At 38.7% G+C, this 19,762-nt stretch overlaps 1 protein-coding gene across 1 annotated transcript in view; it reads left to right on the forward strand.

Annotated features, from left to right (window-relative positions):
* DNAH12 (dynein axonemal heavy chain 12) overlaps nt 1-19,762 on the forward strand; it is a 226,315-nt gene that overhangs the window by 32,796 nt on the left and 173,757 nt on the right. The window contains 5 exon segments of the mRNA XM_044916801.1: nt 1,629-1,817; nt 2,507-2,663; nt 3,536-3,627; nt 4,354-4,532; nt 7,006-7,141. Of these exon segments, the coding sequence (XP_044772736.1) occupies nt 1,629-1,817; nt 2,507-2,663; nt 3,536-3,627; nt 4,354-4,532; nt 7,006-7,141 (753 nt within the window).

Consider the following 19,762-nt stretch of genomic DNA (forward strand, 5'->3'; position numbering starts at 1 on the left):
GTAAGATGTATTCGGATCAAGGGATTCTTTCAGCTGAGGGTTGTTTTCATAAATTTGGCAGGCCAGGTTTTTAATCACCATTGATGAGTGCTTTACAGAACTTGGTGGTTGTATTTGCCATGTTTTCTTTTGGTCTTTTTTTCTGATAGGCAGTGGCACTTTTTTCCTTCCCCCTTCAGCCACTTCGTGAATGTTTCTGCAACATGTTCGCATTGGTTACTTCCTGGGCTGAGGGTAAGGGTCGGATGGACCCCGCAGCTCTGTAGTTGTGCCACCGCTGTGGCCTCCTCTGCCTCTCGCGCAGAGCAGGTGACTTCAGGTACCCACCCAGGCGGGCGTCCCCTCCTCGCCGGCCGGGGTGCGCCCGCCGGGTAGAGGCTGCTGGGGCTCAGGGAGCGCACTAGAGGCCCGCGAGGATCGCTGCGTGAGACAGAGGCACCCGCGCCGAGGCTCAGACTGGGCGGGTGCCCCCCATCTCTCTCCGGCCAACACACCGCCTCACTCAAGGGAGGGGAAGAGGGGGGCGGTGGCTTTTGCCTCCGCCTCGCGGTCAAGTCCGGCTCATGCTCAAGCCTTGCGCGCGCACAAGCAGCCCCCATAAATTTTTCAATGTATCCTTAAAAGGACACATATAATATCTAGTATATAACCCTGTAATTAATATACATGATTTCCTTTTTACCTTTATCCTCTTAAGAGGACTGTGATTATTTGATAAGAAGTAGAGATGGGGAACATTTTGAAGATGGTTTTAGATCTGCATTTATCTGCTTGGCTAAATTTCCAATAGCTGTTTCTACATAAGAATGCATCATTCAGGGGCACCTGGGTGGCTCAGTCGGTTGAGCATCCTATGCTTGGTTTCAGCTCAAGTCATGATCTCAGGGTTGTGAGATGGAGCCTGGGTCCGGCTTTACACTCAGTGTGGAGTCTGCTTGAGATTCTCCCTTTGCCCCTCCCCACCATCTCTAAAATAAATAAAATCTTTTTATTTAAAAAAAAAAAGAATGCATTATTCATACTTTGGTAACTTATGGTGCACATTTCTCAGTTCCAGTGGCTTCACCCTCACCTAGTGATGTGCTGGAAATCCGGCTTTGGAGGTGGGGGAGAAAAGCCCTAATTTGTAGTGTTTGCCAATTTCCTGGTGTAAATATTCCCACCATGGTGATTTTCAACCATCCAAGGGTTTAGTAACTGGGTCTTAAAAGCCTTGATTATTTAACAGTTGACACTAGGAGATAGCTCTATACCATTGTCCCTCAGCTCATGTGCATGTCACCTCATAACACCCTAACCCTCAGGTGTCCGGCCTTTTCTCCCATTAGTCTTCACCATGTTGTTTAGTTTTCTGTACCAGGGGAAGAATTACTAAAGAATGTGGAAAATTCTAGTTGCCATATTAAGATTATTGATATTCTATAAAAAAATTAAAGTTTGCATATATTGTTCTATTTATTATTTTACACCAAATTTAGTAGGAACATATTGTGCTGAATGAAGAAAATTGTGAGGACTAAACGGACTGATAGAATGCCTTAATTATAGGTAATAGCTCACTGATTTTGAACTAAAGGTTAAAGGTTGAATTTGTACATTCTAAAGTAATAATTTATGATATCATGCAGCTAAAGGATTTCTTAAAGAGAACTGTAGAAGGATTTGTGAAACTCTTTGACCAAGAAGATCAACGTGGGCTGCCAATATTTAAGATGGAACTGACATTTGATGATGATAAAATGGAATTTTATCCTACCTTTCAAGATTTGGAAGATGTTGTTTTGGGTTTGGTAGAGCGGATAACTGAAGCTTTACAGGTATTCTTCCATCCTTATCCATGGGGTTTCTTTATATGGGTCTCTTTCAAAATTTTCAATGGAGTTGAAACTATAAGTGGACATATACATCAAATGTTATAACTCTGTTTTATTTCCATCCTCAAAGTTATTTTAAGTTAGAAAGTACATTCTCTTTGATAAAGTTCCCTGGCTAGAAATGATGTTTTCCTTCTTAGAACTTTTATTACAGTTAGGAATTGGTATTTATGTGTCCATTTCATCCTCTCTACATAGTTGTGAGCTTCTTAAGGACAAGATCCATGTCATGTTTGTTCCTTCTACTTTCTAGTATAATCACTTAGACATTATAGTGATTCAATAAATACTTGTTGAATGATAGAAAACTAACTCAAGTTTTTATATTAGAGTACAAACTATATAATTCTATTTTATTTTATTATTTTTTAAGATTTTATTTTTAAGTAATCTCTACACCCAACATGGGGCTCAAACTCCCAACCCCCGAGATCAAGAGTTGCATGCTGTACCGACGGAGACAGCCAGGTGCCCCAAACTATACAATTTTAAATCATGATTTTGCATCAAGTTATTTTTTTTTTTGGACCATTGAAATCTGAAAAGAATGTTTAAAAATATTGTATAGGATCTATATATAGACCAATTGCACAGATATTTGTTTCATAAATTGTCATTTTAATTTTTGTTAGAATGTCCAAACAGTTCCCTCTTGGCTGTCAGGAACTTCACCAACTGTAAATCTTGACACACAACTTCCTGAACATGTGTTACAATGGGCTCTTACTACACTGAAGTTGGCAGTACATCATAACTTAGAAGGTGCAAGAAAACATTATGAGACATACGGTATATATCACATATGTAGTATTATACCTTTTATCATAAAAGAATACCATTTTTATTTTTGCTGGACATTGGTAAAGTATTTGGTTGTCTGGGGCTGTTATGAAAAAAGCAGGAAGAGCCAGAAGTCAGCATTGGCATGGCTTTTGGCAGAATCAAAGATCACACTCAAGAAACTTGAATTCTGTTGTTTAGTCCAAAGGGTGAATGTTAACAGGAACAGAGTAATAAAGCAAAAAAGCAGAGAGAAGAGATGTTGGAATAAGGAGAAAGCTAAATCAAGTTTTAAAATAAGATAATTTTTAATTTTGAAGAAGTTTTTTTAAAAAAAGATTTTATTTTTATTTATTTATTTGAGAGAGAGTGAGAGAGAGAGCACAAGAGGGGGTAGGGTCAGAGGGAGAAGCAGACTCTCTACCAAACAGGGAGCCTGATGCTGGACTCCATCCCAGGACTCCATCCCGGGACTCCGGGATCATGACCTGAGCCAAAGGCTGTTGCTTAGCCAACTGAGCCACCCAGGCACCCTGAAGAATAGTTTTGAAGAGACTGCAGCTCAGTTTTACAGTCTCTTCAAGGGTGTATGGGGTCAGTATAGTTATTTAACATTCTCTTAATCAAAACCTGCTATTAACTGGCTTATCTGTACCTCTAAGTTATTGTAAGATCATTACCTACACTATTTTCTTTATTTTAAAATACCACGTTTAACCTGGTTTGCCTGTTAAGTCTATTTTATTCTATTCCTGTTAATATATGTTAATTATTAATAATATTTAATTGAATAGTCTACTTCTTTCCATGATCATATTAAAAAGCACTTTATCTTTTTGAATGGGTCTTATTGAGATTTAAATTAGATTATTAATTTTCAGTTGAAAAATACAATTGGCTTCTTGATGGGACTGCAGATGAGATGATAGAGACTTTTCAGGCAGAAGATCATACTTTTGATGAATACACAGAGGTAAGTGGTAATTCTGTTTTTCATTAAGGCCTTTGACTTTCTTTTTTTTAATTAGGGTTTTTTTTTTCTGGAAAGTAAATGTTTCAACTAAAGTTAATAGAATTTCTTATTCAGAATATCATTTTAATAAGCTTATAGGTTCACTAAACAATTTCTTTAGTGATTCATTTACTCATTCATTGCTTCAACAATCACATTCAGACATCTAGCAAGATTTTGGTGACATAAAGATAAATAATACATACACATTGTCCTGAGGAGCTTATATTTGGCCTGCAAGCCAGACATAGGAGTAACCACTATGACATGTGGACGTAAGTACTGGAATGGAAATGTGAACAAAGTGTTGTGGAAGCAAAGAAGAGGGAATGATTGTTTCTGCTTTGGAAGATTGGTGAAGGTTTCTTGAAGAAGTGAAAAATGAACTAGGCTTTGAAGTAGATGTTTATAGGTGGAGAAGAGAGGTACTGTAACATGAACAAAGACCAAAAGGGTTTAGGGGTGTTCAGAGACTATCAAATGAACCAAAACAGCTGTAGAACAGGTAACATAGGAATGCAGTACATGGCTGGTCTAGAATATGAAGTTGGAAATGTAAGCGGGAGCCATGTGGGACAATTTTAGGGTATCTTTGCTCAAGAGTTTGTACTTTGTTTTAAAGGTTTTTAGCTGTGCAAGTAATATACTTGGATCTGAATTTTAAATCCTTTTTTTTTAAATTTTAAGTTTATAGAAAGATTTTTCAGTCTTGCCTCAGAAATAATGCTTTTGCCTCAGTGGGTTCATTACCCTATGGTGCGTTTGGATTGTGAAGATTTGAAGATAGGCCTAACAAACAAAGCAAAAACCTTTGCAAACATATTATTAAACAACATAGCTTCAAAACATAGAAAAGAAAATGAAAGGTAAGTAAAAGTAATTGCTAAACTCAGAATTATAGGGCTAAAAGAAATATTTTGCTAATAAGAACTCTTGTTAAAATATGAGGGGCATCTGGCTGGCTCAGTTGGAAGAGCATGCGACTCTTCATCTCGGGGTTGTGAGTTCAATCCCCACATTGGGTGTAGAGATTAGTTAAAATAAATAAATAAATAACTTAAAAAAATTTTAATATAAGTACTTACAACTTCTCTTCATAGCTGCCTCCTTTTTAAAAAAGATTTTATTTATTTTTATGAGAGAGAGAGAATGAGAGAGAGAGAGAGAGCATGAGTGGTGGGGAGGGGCAGAGGGAGAAGCAGGCTCCCTGCTGAGCAGGGAGACCTATGCAGGACTCAATCCCAGGACCCTGGGATCATGGCCTGAGCTGAAGGCAGACGCTTAACCGACTAAGCCACCCAGGCACCCCTCATAGCTGCCTCCTAAGGAGTTTTCCTTTGTAGTCCTGATGGTCTGGTTTTTGTTTGTTACTGTCTGAGGGTTGTTTTGAGGCAACCCAGGATTTTTTTAAAAAAGAAATTGAAATAAACCAGTGTTTGAATACAGGTTGCATGAAAATGGAGAGACTATAGACTTTCAATGATATTGGGAAGATCTGGGATTGTTCCTGACCCCAATATTTACTTGTTGTGTCACCTAGCTTATTTTCGTCATCTGTAAAACAGAGACGGCAATGCCTGCTTTGCAGAGTGGCTATGCAGTTAGATTCACAAACCAGTGCCCTGCTATCTGAATAGGTCATGCCGATAGTTTTATTTGTCTCATGCTGTGTTTTATTTTGTTTAAACACATTTTGAATTGGCTATCAACATTTCAAAATTAGAAGATTTTACACACACACACACACACACAATCCAGATCTTTTACTTTTCTTGAAAAAGTGGGAAGACCGTGCCATGTTGGGCCTTCAGTGGTAAATGGAGCTGAGAATCAGTTTTCATTTTAGGCAGGGAATGTGTCCTTTGGTTTGTTCACCCAGTGCTCAAGCAACTCATCATCCAACTCATTTAACTTATTTGTTGCCTGTTTGTAACTTCTGTAAAGATTAAAACCAATATATATAAAGCACTAAGCACAGTGCTTGGAATACGGTACTCGAGCAATGTTAGCTAGTATGTTTATTTTCCCAGAAGCAATGTGAGAAAATCCTGTGCTTTGGAATCCGAAAGACCTGGATTTGAATCCTGGCTCTGTGATGAACTAGTTCTGTGACTCTAGGCAAGTTTTTTCATTTCTCTGAGCCTCAGTTTCCTGCTGTGCCAGCTGTACAACTAATCCCCTCCTTGCAGGACTAATGTTAGCATCACAGATAACATTTGTAAAGCATCTGGCACAATGCTTGGCATAGAACAGTTGCCCAATTAAGGGAGCTATCACATCAATAAATATTTTTAAATGAATAAAAATATATGGCTGTCAAAAGTCAAGTATTGTCAGGCATACTTTGTAGAAAAGTCTACTACTATACAAAAATATATCAAAGATGGCAAAGCATCCATTTCTAACAATCCCATTGAGTAAGAGCGATGGCAATGCCATAATCAAAAAGTGATTTATGTTTAACATGACTTTTTTTGGGATTTATTTTTGGAGTATGTGTGACTTTTCTGGAAAATTCTATTCCAAGAAAATAATTTTATCTTACTATAAACCCATGACATAAGAGCTGCTGAAAAGTTGTCCAGATTCCTCTGTCTAGTTCATTCTTTAATTCTTTTCTATTTAATTTCTGTACTTGAGGTAGATAACATCAAAAGGAGGAAATGTGTGCCCCTAAGTAAAGTACAATTTATTAAATAAATTAATAATCATTAAAGAGCAGTTTGCTTGCTCACAGTTTGGTTTAACATCTGCTTGGGCCACCTTGCTCTCAATCAATTTGTTTGCCTCCTTGTCTTTTGCTGTAATGTCTCTCCCCAAGGGACTTAGATTCTGCTCTAGCAAGAAGAAAGTGCCCCCATAATATCTCCTGTCTTTTTGTCATTATCCACTTTAATGCATCCCCCCCTAAATTTTTGATAATCAAGACTGAACTATCAAGCCCTACACTATCTAATTCCTACTCACCTTTCCAGCTTCATGTGATTTCCCCTTCTTTGTTTTCATATTGGCCTGCTTGCCATTCCTAAGTACAGTCTGTATCACACTGCTTACTTAACTGGGTGTTCAAGAGAGTTAAAGAGATCTGCAGAAAAAAAATTTTAATATACCATAACTTCCACATGAAAATGTTACCTCGATTTTGTAGATTTTGTAGATGTGAGATGTACGCTGGGTTATATCAGATAAGTTGTCCTTAAATGTTTTAAAACATCTTAGTGATTTAATATTTTGAGGCTATCACGGTTCATATTTTACAATAATCATAATAACACACATGTATTGAGTATGACATGGCATTAATTACCATAGCCATAGTAAAGCAGAGTATTATGTCAGTATTTGCAGCGAATTTGAAGCAATTAAAGAGCATGCATTAAAAGTCCCTGAGACAACAGAAGAGATGATGGATCTGATATCTTATGTAGAAAAAGCCCGGACTACAGGGATTCAAGAGTTGGTTTTACGGATCAAGGTAAGAATCTTTTAATTTACATATTTTAAATTAGTTTATTTTTATTGTGAAATATGATAAACATATTGAAAATGTATAAAACATTAAAAAAGTAGTTATAAAGTGCCTACTTATATTGCCATGACCAAAGGTAAGAAATAGGATACTTCCTGTACCCCTGAATCCCTCTGCATGTGACTTTCTGATCATAACTGCTTCTCTCCTTCTCTCCCCTAGAGGTTTTTCCCTTGGTTTCTACAGTAATCACACATTTTTTTTTTTTTTTAAAGATTTTTTTTTTTTTTATTTATTTATTTGAGACAGAGAGAATGAGAGAGACAGAGAGCACATGAGAGGGGATAGGGTCAGAGGACGAAGCAGACTCCCCGCCGAGCAGGGAGCCCGATGCGGGACTCGATCCCGGGACTCCAGGATCATGACCTGAGCCGAAGGCAGTCGCTTAACCAACTGAGCCACCCAGGCGCCCAATCACACATTTTTATTCTTTAGTCCCACCAACTATGTGTTCATCCTCAAACAACATGGGCTTAAAATTTTTTCCTTCTTTTATAATTTCTACATTTATTTATTTATTTGACAGAGAGACACAGCGAGAGAGGGAACACAAGCAGGGGGAGTGGGAGAGGGAGAAGCATGCTTCCCACCAAGCAGGGAGCCCGATGCGGGGCTTGATCCCAGGACCTGGAATCATGACCTGAGCCGAAGGCAGACGCTTAACGACTGAGCCACCCAGGCGCCCCTATAATTTCTACATTTAGTAGTATGTTTATGCCTTCCCCAGCAGAGGATTATATAGCCATTCATCTATATTGTACTCTAATTTTTTGTTTAAAATGTGACATATAACACACATACCCAAAATTGCATAAAGCATAAATTGTGCAATTTAAAATATTATAAAGTAAACACCCTGTAATTATCACCCAGGGAAGAAATAGAACCTTGCCAACACACTAGAAGTTCAACACAGTCTCCTCTTTTTCTTGGATGTGAACACTATCCTAACTTTTATAGTAATCACTTCCTTGCACTTCTGTAGAGTTTTACCATCTAAATATGCATTCCTAATCAATATAACTAATTCTTGTCTCATTTGGATCTTTACATAAATAGTCATACTGTTTCTATTCTGTTGCATCTTGTCAACATTATGTTAGTAATGCCATTGTTTCTTAACTTTATTTTCATTGCCATCTTATATTCACTATTATATAACCATATAATAATTTGTTATTTTAGTTTTATTGTTCTGGATATTTGGTTTGTTTCTACTTATATTATTAATAGCAATGCTGCTGGGAACATTTCTGGTGTATATATTCATGCATTTCTCCCAGGTATTATAACATATATTTACTTTCACCTTTATTAGCTAAGGCAAAACTCTTTTCTAAAGTAGTTCCAATTTTATACTCCTATCAGCAGCGTCTGAGTCCTATTGTTTTACACCTTACTTATGCTTGCTATTGTGAGATATTTTAAATTTGCCAGGCTGTTCTCTTAACTATAGAGAACAAACTGATGGTTACCAAGGTGGGGGAGGTGAGTGGGGATGCGTGAGTGAAATAGGTGATGGATGAGCACAGGGTGATGTATGAAAGTCCTGAATTAGTATATTATACACCTGAAACTAATATTACATTGTATGCTAACTAACTGGATTTTAAATAAAAACTTTAAAAAAAGAAAAAGGAAGAAAATTTCTGTTCTGTTAGGTGGAAATCATTGTATTTTTAATTTGCATTTTATTGAAAACAAATGAATTTGACACTTTTCATATGCTTTTTAAAAATAATTTTGTATTGTGAAGGTAACATATGACAATAGAAAAGTAGGAGGTACAGAAAAACATTAAGCTGACCAAAAACATGAAACATTTTCTACTTAATAGAAAATTGAGTACCATATTTTTGATTTAAGATTGCATCATAAACAAAAAAAGATTGCATAATAAACATGTTTGACTTAAGATTGAAACATAATTATGAAACATAAAAATGTATTTTTTTTATTCTTATGTTAATCCCCATACATTACATCATTAGTTTTAGATATAGTGTTCCGTGCCTGTGCTCCATGCAGAATGTGCCCTCCTCAATACCCACCACCAGGCTAACCCATCCTCCCACCCCCCTCCCCTCTAGAACCCTCAGTTTGTTTTTCAGAGTCCATCGTCTCTCATGGTTCGTCTACCCCTCCGATTTCCCCCGCTTCATTCTTCCCCTCCCGCTACCTTCTTCTTCTTCTTCTTTTTTTTTTTTCTTAACATATATTGCATTATTTGTTTCAGAGGTACAGATCTGAGATTCAACAGTCTTGCACAATTCACAGTGCTTACCAGAGCACATACCCTCCCCAGTGTCTATCACCCAGTCACCCCATCCCTCCCACCCCACCCCCCACATAAAAATGTATTTTTGAATATTTAAACTTACAGGTTTAGATGTAGATATGTTAAGAATAAGTGAATTATTTAACCATTCACTGTTGGATATTTAAGATGCTGCCAGTCTTTATCTTTTAATTTATTTTTAAAAATTTGTTTTTAAAATGCCTCCAGTTCTTTTTAAAATTTACATTCAATTAATTAACATATAATATATTATTAGTTTCAGAGGTAGAGTTCAGTGATTCTTCAGTCTTTTTTTTATTCATTGCTTTTTATTTCTGTAAATAATATTTAGAGAAGTATACTGATGGGCATTCCTCGAAGTTTGTCATTAGCAATATGTCCAATGTCTTTACAAATGCTGTGCCCCACAAAGAAGGACTAATTGTAAGATCCAGGCTGTGATTGACCTGAACACAGATTTCTTCTAAGCTGAAAGATTTCTTGTTTCATTTGGAATCTCTTATGTTCCATTTTGCATTTGAACATTGTATGTTGTATTTCCCCATTAAACTGCAAGTATATGATTATAATTATGAAAAAAATAGTATATTGGGGTATTTCAAAATACCAGATGCTTCAGATATTCCCATGTTAACAAGTGGGGAAAAGAATAACCCCCATTTGAAGTCTTCAGAAACACAAGTGATTCATCAGTCTTATATAATACCCAGTGCTCATTACATCGCATGCCCTCCTTAATGCCCATCACCCAGTTACCCTATCCTCCCACCCCCTCCCCTTCAGCAACCCTCAGTTTGTTTCTTAGAGTTAAGAGTCTCTTATGGTTTGTCTCACTGTCTGATTTCATCTTGTTTTATTTTTCCCTCCTTCCCCTATGATCCTGTTTTGTTTCTTAAATTCCACATATAAGTGAGATCATATGATAATTGTCTCTCTGATTGACTTATTTTGCTTAGCATAATACCCTCCAGTTCCATCCACATCATTGCAAATACAAGATTTTTTTTTTTGATGGCTGACTAGTATTCCATTGTATAAATATATACACCACATCTTCTTTATTCATCTGTTGATGGACATCTGGGCTCTTTCCATAGTTTCCACCAATGCCTACTGTGGGCATTGCTGCTATAAACACTGAGGTACATGTGCCCCTTCAAATCACTACATTCGTATCCTTTAGATAAATACCTAGTAGTGCAATTGCTGGGTCATAGAGTAGCTCTATTCAACTTTTTGAGGAACCTCCATACTGTTTTCCAGAGTGGCTGCACCAGCTTGCATTCCCACCAGCAGTGTAAGAAGGTTCCCCTTTCTCTGCATCCTCACCAACAACTGTTGTTTCCTGTGTTGTTCATTTTAGTCATTCTGACTGGTGTGAGGTGATTTATCATTGTGGTTTTGATTTGTCTTTCCGCGATGCTGTGTGATATTGAGCATTTTTTCATATGTCTGTTGGCCATTTGGATGTCTTCTTTGGAGAAGTGTCTGTTCATGTCTTCTGTCCATTTCTTGATTGGATTATTTGTTCTTTGGGTGTTGAGTTTGATAAGTTCTTTATAGATTTTGGATACTAGCCCTTTATCTGATATGTCATTTGCAAATATCTTCTCCCATTCTGTTGGTTGTCTTTTGGTCTTGTTGACTGTTTCCTTTGCTTTTTATGTTGATGAAATCCCAATAGTTCAGTTTTGCTTTTGTTTCCCTTGCCTTTGGAGATGTGTCTAGCAAGAACTTGCTGTGGCTGAGGTCACAGAGGTTGCTGCCTGTGTTCTCATCTAGGATTTTGATGGATTCCTGTCTCACATTTAGGTCTTTCATCCATTTTGAGTCTATTTTTGTGTATGGTGTAAGAAAGTGGTCCAGTTTCATTCTTCTGGATGTGGCTGTCAGAGAAGTTTTTTTCTTTTTTTAAAGATTTTTTATTTATTTATTTGACAGAGAGAGACACAGCGAGAGAGGGAACACAAGCAGGGGAGTGGGAGAGGGAGAAGCAGGCTCCCCGCAGAGCAGGGAGCCCGATGCGGGACTCGATCCCAGGACCCTGGGATCATGACCTGAGCTGAAGGCAGTCGCTTAACCAACTGAACCACCCAGGCGCCCCAGAGAAGTTTTTTTCTTAACTCATACTCTCGCACCTTTAGACCTTTCTCCAGGATTTCTTCTGCCTTTGCCCCACGGACTGTGCAGTGGACGGCAATCTTTTCATTTCTCCTGATATCAAAGGATCTGTGTATCTAGCTTTGGAGAACATGGGAGTCTGGCCTGTGAGCTGCTCCAGCACCTTGGCTGCCTGCGTCAGTCTGCCTCCACTCTCCCCCACACAGATGTTGAGGCAGAGCTTGCAGATGCAAAGTTCCCACATGGGGTTCTCCTTTTCACCTTGATCCGCCATGGTGGAGAACAGGAAGAGTCCCCCCGACCTTTTTTTTTAGAGAAGGAGAGAGAGGGAGACATAAAGAGAGAGAGAGAGAGAGGTGTGGTGGAGAGGAACTGAGGGAGAGGGAGAGAAACTTAAGCAGGCTCCATGCCCAGTGTGGAGCCCAATGCAGGGCTCGATCTTACAACCCTGAGATCATGACCTGAGCCGAAATCAAGAGTCAGACACCTAACTGACAGAGCTACCCAGGTGCCCCCAATGTTTCCTTTTATACCTAGCACTTTCTGTGTCTTGTTTAAGAAATCCTTTTCTACCAAGGGTCATGATGCTTTTTTTCTTGTATTCTTTTTTAGACCTGTCTAGTTTGCCTTTTATGTTTATGTTTTCAGTCTTCCTAGAATCTTAGTTTTGTGAATGATGTGAGGTCCAACCTAATTATTTTTCCACATAGATGAGTAATTATGTATTTATCAAAGAGACTGTCCCTTCCCCACTGCTCTGCAGCGCCACCTCTATCATGTATTAAGTGTCCATATTTATACAGATCTAATTTAAGACACTCTGTTCTGTTCCATTGGCCTTTCTGTCTGTCCTGGTATCAATACCACACTGACTTAATTACAATAGCTTAACTTTATAGCAATAATACGTCTTTTTTCCCCCTTTAAGCCACTAGACTTTTATTTATTTTTATTTTTTTATTTGAGTATAGTTGACTCACAATGTTACTTTAGTTTTAGATACACAACACAGTGATCCAACATCTCTATACATTATGCTATACTCTTCACAGTGTAGCTACTACCTGTCACCATGTAACACTCTTACAATATCATTGACTGTATTCCCTCGTGCTGTACCTATTACCCCCATGATTTATTTATTCCATAACTAGAAGCCTGCATTTCTCAATCCTCTACACCCATTTGGCCCCTCCCCTCAGCCCCTTCCCTCTGGCAACCATCAGTTTCTTCTCTGTATTTATAGGTCTTATTCTAGCAATAATAAGTCTTGATACCTGGTAGAACATGTCCTCCCATTCTTCTTCACCAAGTTTCTTGCTTGTTCTTGGAACTTAGTATTTTCATATCAATTTTAGAATTAGCTTATCACATTTCATAAAGTAACCTTTTGGGATTTTGGTTGAGATTGCCTCAAATTTATAATAAATTTTGAGAATTAGTGTCTTTCTGGTATAAATTTTACAATCAGTTTTTCACATTCCATAAAAATCTGGTAGGATTTTGATTAAAAATGCATGAAATAGAAGTTGCACATTTACACATGGAGTCTTCCAATTCATGAGATATCTTTTATTTATTTGCCTCTTCTTTAAATCTTTCAGCATTTTATAATTTCCTCTGTAGAGGTTGTACACATCTTTTTTAGATAAATTTTCAGGTACTTAATATCTTTTTTTTTTTTTTAAAGATTTTATTTATTTGACAGAGAGAGACACAGTGAGAGAGGGAACACAAGCAGGGGGAGTAGGAGAGGGAGAAGCAGGCTCCCCGCTGAGCCGGGAGCCCGATGCGGGGCTCGATCCCAGGACCCTGGGATCATGACCTGAGCCGAAGGCAGACGCTTAATGACTGAGCCACCCAGGCGCCCCCTTAATATCTTTTAATGTTATATTAAATGATATCTTTAAATTTTTGAATCTTTATTACTTGAATATGGAAATTAATTTATAAAATAACTAATAGACCTTATTTTTTAAAATAGCTTTAGATTGGGGTGCCTATGTGGCTCAGTCATTAGGTGTCTACCTTCAGCTCGGGTCGTGATCCCGGGGTCCTGGGATCGAGTCCTGCATTGGGCTCCCGGCTCAGTGGGAAGCCTGCTTCTCCCTCTCCCACTCCCCCTGCTTGTGTTCCCTCTCTTGCTGTGTCTCTCTCTGTCAAATAAATAAATAAAATCTTAAAAAAAAAAGAATAGCTTTAGATTTAAACAAAAATTGAGCAGATAGTACAGAGAGTTCCCATATCATATAGTCCCTGCTGCCCCTCCCCCCACTCAATTTACTCATTATTAGCATCTTACATTAGTATGGTACATTTGTTAGAATTAATAAACCAGTATTGATACATTATTAACTAAAGTCCACAAGTTATCAGTTTTTCTTAGTTTTTACTTAATGTCCTTTTTCTGTTTCAGGAACCTATCTTAGACACTACATTATATCTAGTTGTGTCTTCTTAGGCTCCTTTCGGCTCTGACAGTTTCTCAGATTAGTTTTGTTTTGTTTTGTTTTGTTTTATTTTATTTATTTATTTATTTATTTTTTAAATTTTATTATGTTATGTTAGTCACCATACAGTACATCATTAGTTTTTGATGTGGTGATCCCTGATCCATTGTTTTCGTATAACACCCAGTGCTCCATGCAATACATGCCCTCCTTAATACCCATCACCGGGCTAACCATTACCCCTTCCCCCTCCCCTCTAAAACCCTATTTGTTTCTCAGAGTCCGTAGTCTCTCATGGTTCATCTCTCCCTCCAATTCCCTCCCCCTCATTTCTCCCTCCCTTCTCCTAATGTCCTCCATGCTATTCCTTATGTTCCACAAATAAGTGAAACCATATGATAATTGACTTTCTCTGCTTGACTTATTTCACTTAGCATAATCTCCTCCAGTCCCCTCCATGTTGATGTAAAACTTGGGTATTCCTCCTTTCTGATGGCTGAGTAATATTCCATTGTATATATGGACCACATCTTCTTTATCCATTCATCTGTTGAAGGGCATCTTGGCTCTTTCCACAGTTTGGCTATTGCGGACTTTGCTGCTATGGACATTGGGGTGCATATGGCCCTTCTTTTCACTACATCTGTGTCTTTGGGGTAAATACCCCAGTAGTGCAATTGCTGGGTCATAGGATAGCTCTATTTTTAATTTTTTGAGGCACCTCCACACTGTTTTCCAAAGTGGCTGTACCAACTTGCATTCCCACCAACAGTGTAAGAGGGTTCCCCTTTCTCCACAACCTCTCCAACATTTGTTGTTTCTTTCCCTGTCCATTTTGGCCATTCTAACTGGTGTAAGGTGGTATCTCAATGTGGTTTTGATTTGAATTTCCCCGATGGCTAATGATGAACATTTTTTCATGTGTCTGTTAACCATTTGTATGTCTTTTTCAGAGAAGTGTCTTTTCATCTCTTCTGCCCACTTTTTGACTTATTTGTTTTTTGGGTGTTGAGATTGAGAAGTTCTTTATAGATCTTGGATAGCAGCCCTTTATCTGTAGTGTCATTTGCAAATATCTTCTCCCATTCTGTGGGTTGCCTTTGTTTTGTTGACTGTTTCCTTTGCTGTGCAGAAGCTTTTTATCTTGATGAAGTCCCAAAGTTCATTTTTGGTTTTGTTTCACTAGTTTTGGAGATGTATCTTGAAAGAAGTTGCTGTGGCCGATGTCAAAGAGGTTACTGCCTATGTTCTCCTCTAGGATTTGGATGGAGTCCTGTCTCACATTGAGGTCTTTCACCCACTTTGAGTTTATCTTTGTGAATGGTGTTAGAGAATGGTCGAGTTTCATTCTTCTGCATGTGGCTGTCCAATTTTCCCAGCACCATTTATTGAAGAGACTGTCTTTTTTCCATTGCATGTTTCTTCCTGCTTTGTCAAAGATTATTTGACCATAGAGTTGAGGGTCCATACCTGGGTTCTCTATTCTGTTCCATTGGTCTATGTGTCTGTTTTTGTGCCAGTACCATGCTGTCTTGGTGATCACAGCTTTGTAATATAGCTTGAAATCAGGCAACGTGATGCCCCCAGCTTTGTTTTTCTTTTCCAACATCTCCTTGGCGATTCGGGGTCTTTTCTGATTCTGTACAAATTTTAAGATTGTTTGTTCCAGCACTTTGAAAAATGTCATTAGAATTTTGATCGGGATGGCATTAAAGGTAGAGATTGCTCTGGGTAGCATGGACATTTTAACAATGTTTATTCTTCTGATCCATAAGCATGGAATATTTTTCCATCTTTTTGTGTCTTCTTCAATTTCTTTCATGAGTGTTCTGTAGTTCCTAGAGTATAGATCCTTTACCTCTTTGGTTAGGTTTATTCCTAGGTATCTTATAGTTTTTGGTGCTATTGTAAATGGAATCATTTCTCTAATTTCTCTTTCTACAGTTGTGTTGTTAGTGTATAAGAAAGTAACTGATTTCTGTGCATTGATTTTGTATCTTGCCACATTACTGAATTGCTCTATGAGTTCTAGTAATTTGGGGTGGAGTCTTTTGGGCTTTCCACATAAAGTATCATGTCGTCTGCAAACAGAGAGAGTTTGACTTCTTCTTTGCCAATTTGAATACCTTTTATTTCTTTTTGTTGTCTGATTGCTGTTGCTAGGACTTCTACTACTATGTTGAACAATAGTGGCGAGAGTGGGCATCCTTGACGTGTTCCTGATCTTAAGGGAAAGGCTCTCAGCTTTTCCCCATTGAGGATGATATTTACTGTGGGTTTTTCATAGATGGATTTTATGAAATTGAAGAATATTCCCTCTATCCCTATACTCTGAAGAGTTTTAATCAGGAAAGGATGTTGTATTTTGTCAAATGCTTTTTCTGCATCAATTGAAAGGACCATATGGTTCTTCTCCCTCCTCTTATTAATGTGTTCTATCACATTGATTGATTTGCAAATGTTGAACCACCCTTGCATCCCGGGGATAAATCCCACTTGGTCGTGGTGGATGATCCTTTTAATGTATTGTTGGATCCTATTAGCTAGGATTTTGTTGAGAATTTTGGAATCCATATTCATCAGGGATATCGGTCTGAAATTCTCCTTTTTGATGGGGTCTTTGCCTGGTTTGGGGACTAAGGTAATGCTGGCCTCATAGAATGAGTTTGGAAGTTTTCCTTCTGTTTCTGTTTTTTGAAACAGCTTCAGTAGAATAGGTATTATTTCTTCTTTGAATGTTTGGTAGAATTCCCCAGGGAATCCATCAGGCCCTGGACTCTTGTTTTTTGGGAAGTTTTTGATCACTGCTTCAATCTCGTTACTGGTTATTGGCCTATTCAGGTTGTCAATTTCTTCCTGTTTCAGTCTTGGCAGCTTATAGGTTTCCAGGAAGGGCTCCATTTCATCCAGATTGCTCAGTTTATTGGCATATAGTTGTTGATAATAATTTCTAATAATTGTTCCTATGTCCTTGATGTTAGTCGTAATCTCTCTCCTTTCATTCATAATTTTATTAATTTGGGTCCTTTCTCTTTTCTTTTGGAGAAGTCTGGCCAGTGGTTTATTGATCTTATTAATTCTTTCAAAGAACCAACTTCTAGTTTTGTTGATCTGATCTACTGCGTTTCTGGTTTCTAATTCATTGATTTCTGCTCTAATTTTAATTATTTCTCTTCTAATGCGTGGCTTAGGCATCGTTTATTGTTTTTTCTCTAGTTCTTTAAGGTGTAGAGTTAGTTGGTGAATTCGGGATTTTTCTATTTTTTTGAGTGAGGCTTGGATGCCTATGTATTTCCCCCTTAGGACTAACTTTTGCAGTATCCCATAGGTTTTGGACAGATGTGTTTTCGTTCTCATTGATTTCCATGAATTGTTTAAGTTCTTCTTTGATTTCTTGGTTGACCCAAACATTCTTGAGAAGAGTGGTCTTTAGCTTCCAAGTGTTTGAATTTCTGCCAAATTTTTTCTTGTGATGAGTTCCAGTTTTAAAGCATTGTGGCCACAGAATATCCTGGGAATAATCTCAATCTTTTGGTATTGGTTGAGACCTGATTTGTGACCCAGTGTGTGGTCTATTCTGGAGAAAGTTCCATGTGCACTCGAGAAGAATGAGTATTCTGTTGTTTTAGGGTGGAATGTTCTGTAAATATCTATGAGGTCCAGTGTATCATTCAAAGCTCTTGTTTCCTTGTTGATTTTCTGCTTAGATGATCTGTCCATTGCTGAGAGTGGAGTATTGAGGTCTCCTACAATTAACGTATTGTTATCAATATGACTATTTTGGTTAATAGTTGGCTTATGTAGATGGCTGCTCCCATGTTGGGGGCGTAGATATTTACAATTGTTAGGTCTTCTTGTTGGATAGACCCTTTAAGAATGATAGAGTGTCCTTCTGTGTCTCTTATTACAGACTTTAAAATCTAATTTGTCTGATACAAGAATTGCTATCCCAGCTTTCTTTTGAGGTCTGCTGGCATGGAAGATGGATCTCCATCCCTTCACTTTCAGTCTGGATGTATCTTTAGGTTCAAAATGAGTCTCTTGTAGGCAGCATATGGATGGGTCTTGTCTTTTTATGCAATCTGCAACCCTGTGCCGTTTTATGGGAGCATTTAGGCTGTTCACATTGAGAGTGATTATTGAAAGATATGAATTGTCATCATGTTGCCTGTGAAGACGTTGTTTTCATAGATTGTCCCTGTAAATTTCTATTGTATATCACTCTTGCGGTCTTTCTCCTTTTATAGAACCCCCCCTTAATATTTCTTGCAGGGCCGGCTTAGTGGTCACATATTCTTTCAGTTTCTGCCAGTCGTGGAAGCTCTGCATCTCTCCATCCATTCTAAAAGATAGCCTTGCTGGATAAAGTATTCTTGGCTGCATGTTCTTCTCATTTAGTACCCTGAAATGTCTTGCCAGGCTTTTCTGGCTAGCCAGGTCTCTGTGGATAGGTCTGATGTTATTCTGATGTTCCTCCCTCTGTACGTAAGGAATCTCTTCCCCCTAACTGCCCTTAAGATGGTTTCCTTGGTTCTAAGATTTGCACGTTTTACTATTACATGCCAGGGTGTTGGCCTGTTTTCCTTGATCTTAGGAGGGGTCCTCTCTGCCTCTAGGACTCGAATGTTTGTTTCATTCCCCATGATTAGGGAAGTTCTCAGCTATGATTTGCTCAAGTACATCTTCTAGTCCTCTCTCTCTCTCCACTTCCTCCGGGATTCCAATTATTCTGACATTGGAACGCCTCATGGTGTCACTTATTTCTCTGATCCATGGATTCTGAGTTGTTTTTCCCTGGCCTCCTCTTTTCCCTTTTTATCTATTATATTGTCTTCCAGGTCGCTTATTCTCTCTTCTGTCTCAGTTACCCTAGCTGTTAGATTATCTAGATTGGATTGGATCTCATTGATAGCATTTTTAAGTTCTGCCAATTCACCTTTTATTTCTGCCCTTAAAGACCCTATGTTGCCATTAATTGATTTCTCCATGCTAGCCATTGTCTTCACAATTGCTAGCCTGAATTCCATCTCTGACATCTTGGTTATATCTGCATCCATTTGTAAATCTGCAGCATAAGTCATAATCTCTGAGTCTTTTCTGTTTTGGGGGCTCCTCCTCCTAGTCATTCTGTTGATGGGTGTTTGAGGGAATGTATAGAGTCCAAATTATTGACCAGAACCCAAGCAAGATGCACCTGTTTTCTTGGGACCTTAGGGGTTGCTGGCCTCTTGTTTTCCCAGCCTGTCTTCTGGGGGAGGGTCCTGCCGCGCTGTTACTCAGGCAACCCTGTTCGGCGGACTTGCCCTGCCCCCCTGTGGCGGGGAATGGGCTCAGCGGGAATCAGTTTTGGGGGCTTTTTTCTCTGGCACCTTTCCCTGGCGGCTTTCCGCGTCTCTTTCGCAAGTCAGAGCTGAAGAGACTGTTTCCAACCCTCTGCCTCAGAGCAGAGAGACCGCAGTCTGTTCTTCAGTGAGCTCTCCAGGCCACACTGTCTCCCTTTCTGTCCTGCAGTGTCCTGGGTTGTGCGCCCCTCCGCAGCGCCCCCAGTTCTGCCTCCAGGTTGGGGCCATCTCTGCCCTTTGTGCTTCTAAAACCGCCAGCTGCTCCCAGTTTGCACGCGCGACCCCACAGCTCCGGGTTTCCGCCCTGGGGGCTGCCCTAAAGTCCTTTCCCTGCTGCTATCAGTCTGCGAGTCTG

This window comes from Neomonachus schauinslandi, chromosome 1, assembly GCF_002201575.2.
Source record: "Neomonachus schauinslandi chromosome 1, ASM220157v2, whole genome shotgun sequence".
NCBI lineage: Eukaryota > Metazoa > Chordata > Mammalia > Carnivora > Phocidae > Neomonachus > Neomonachus schauinslandi.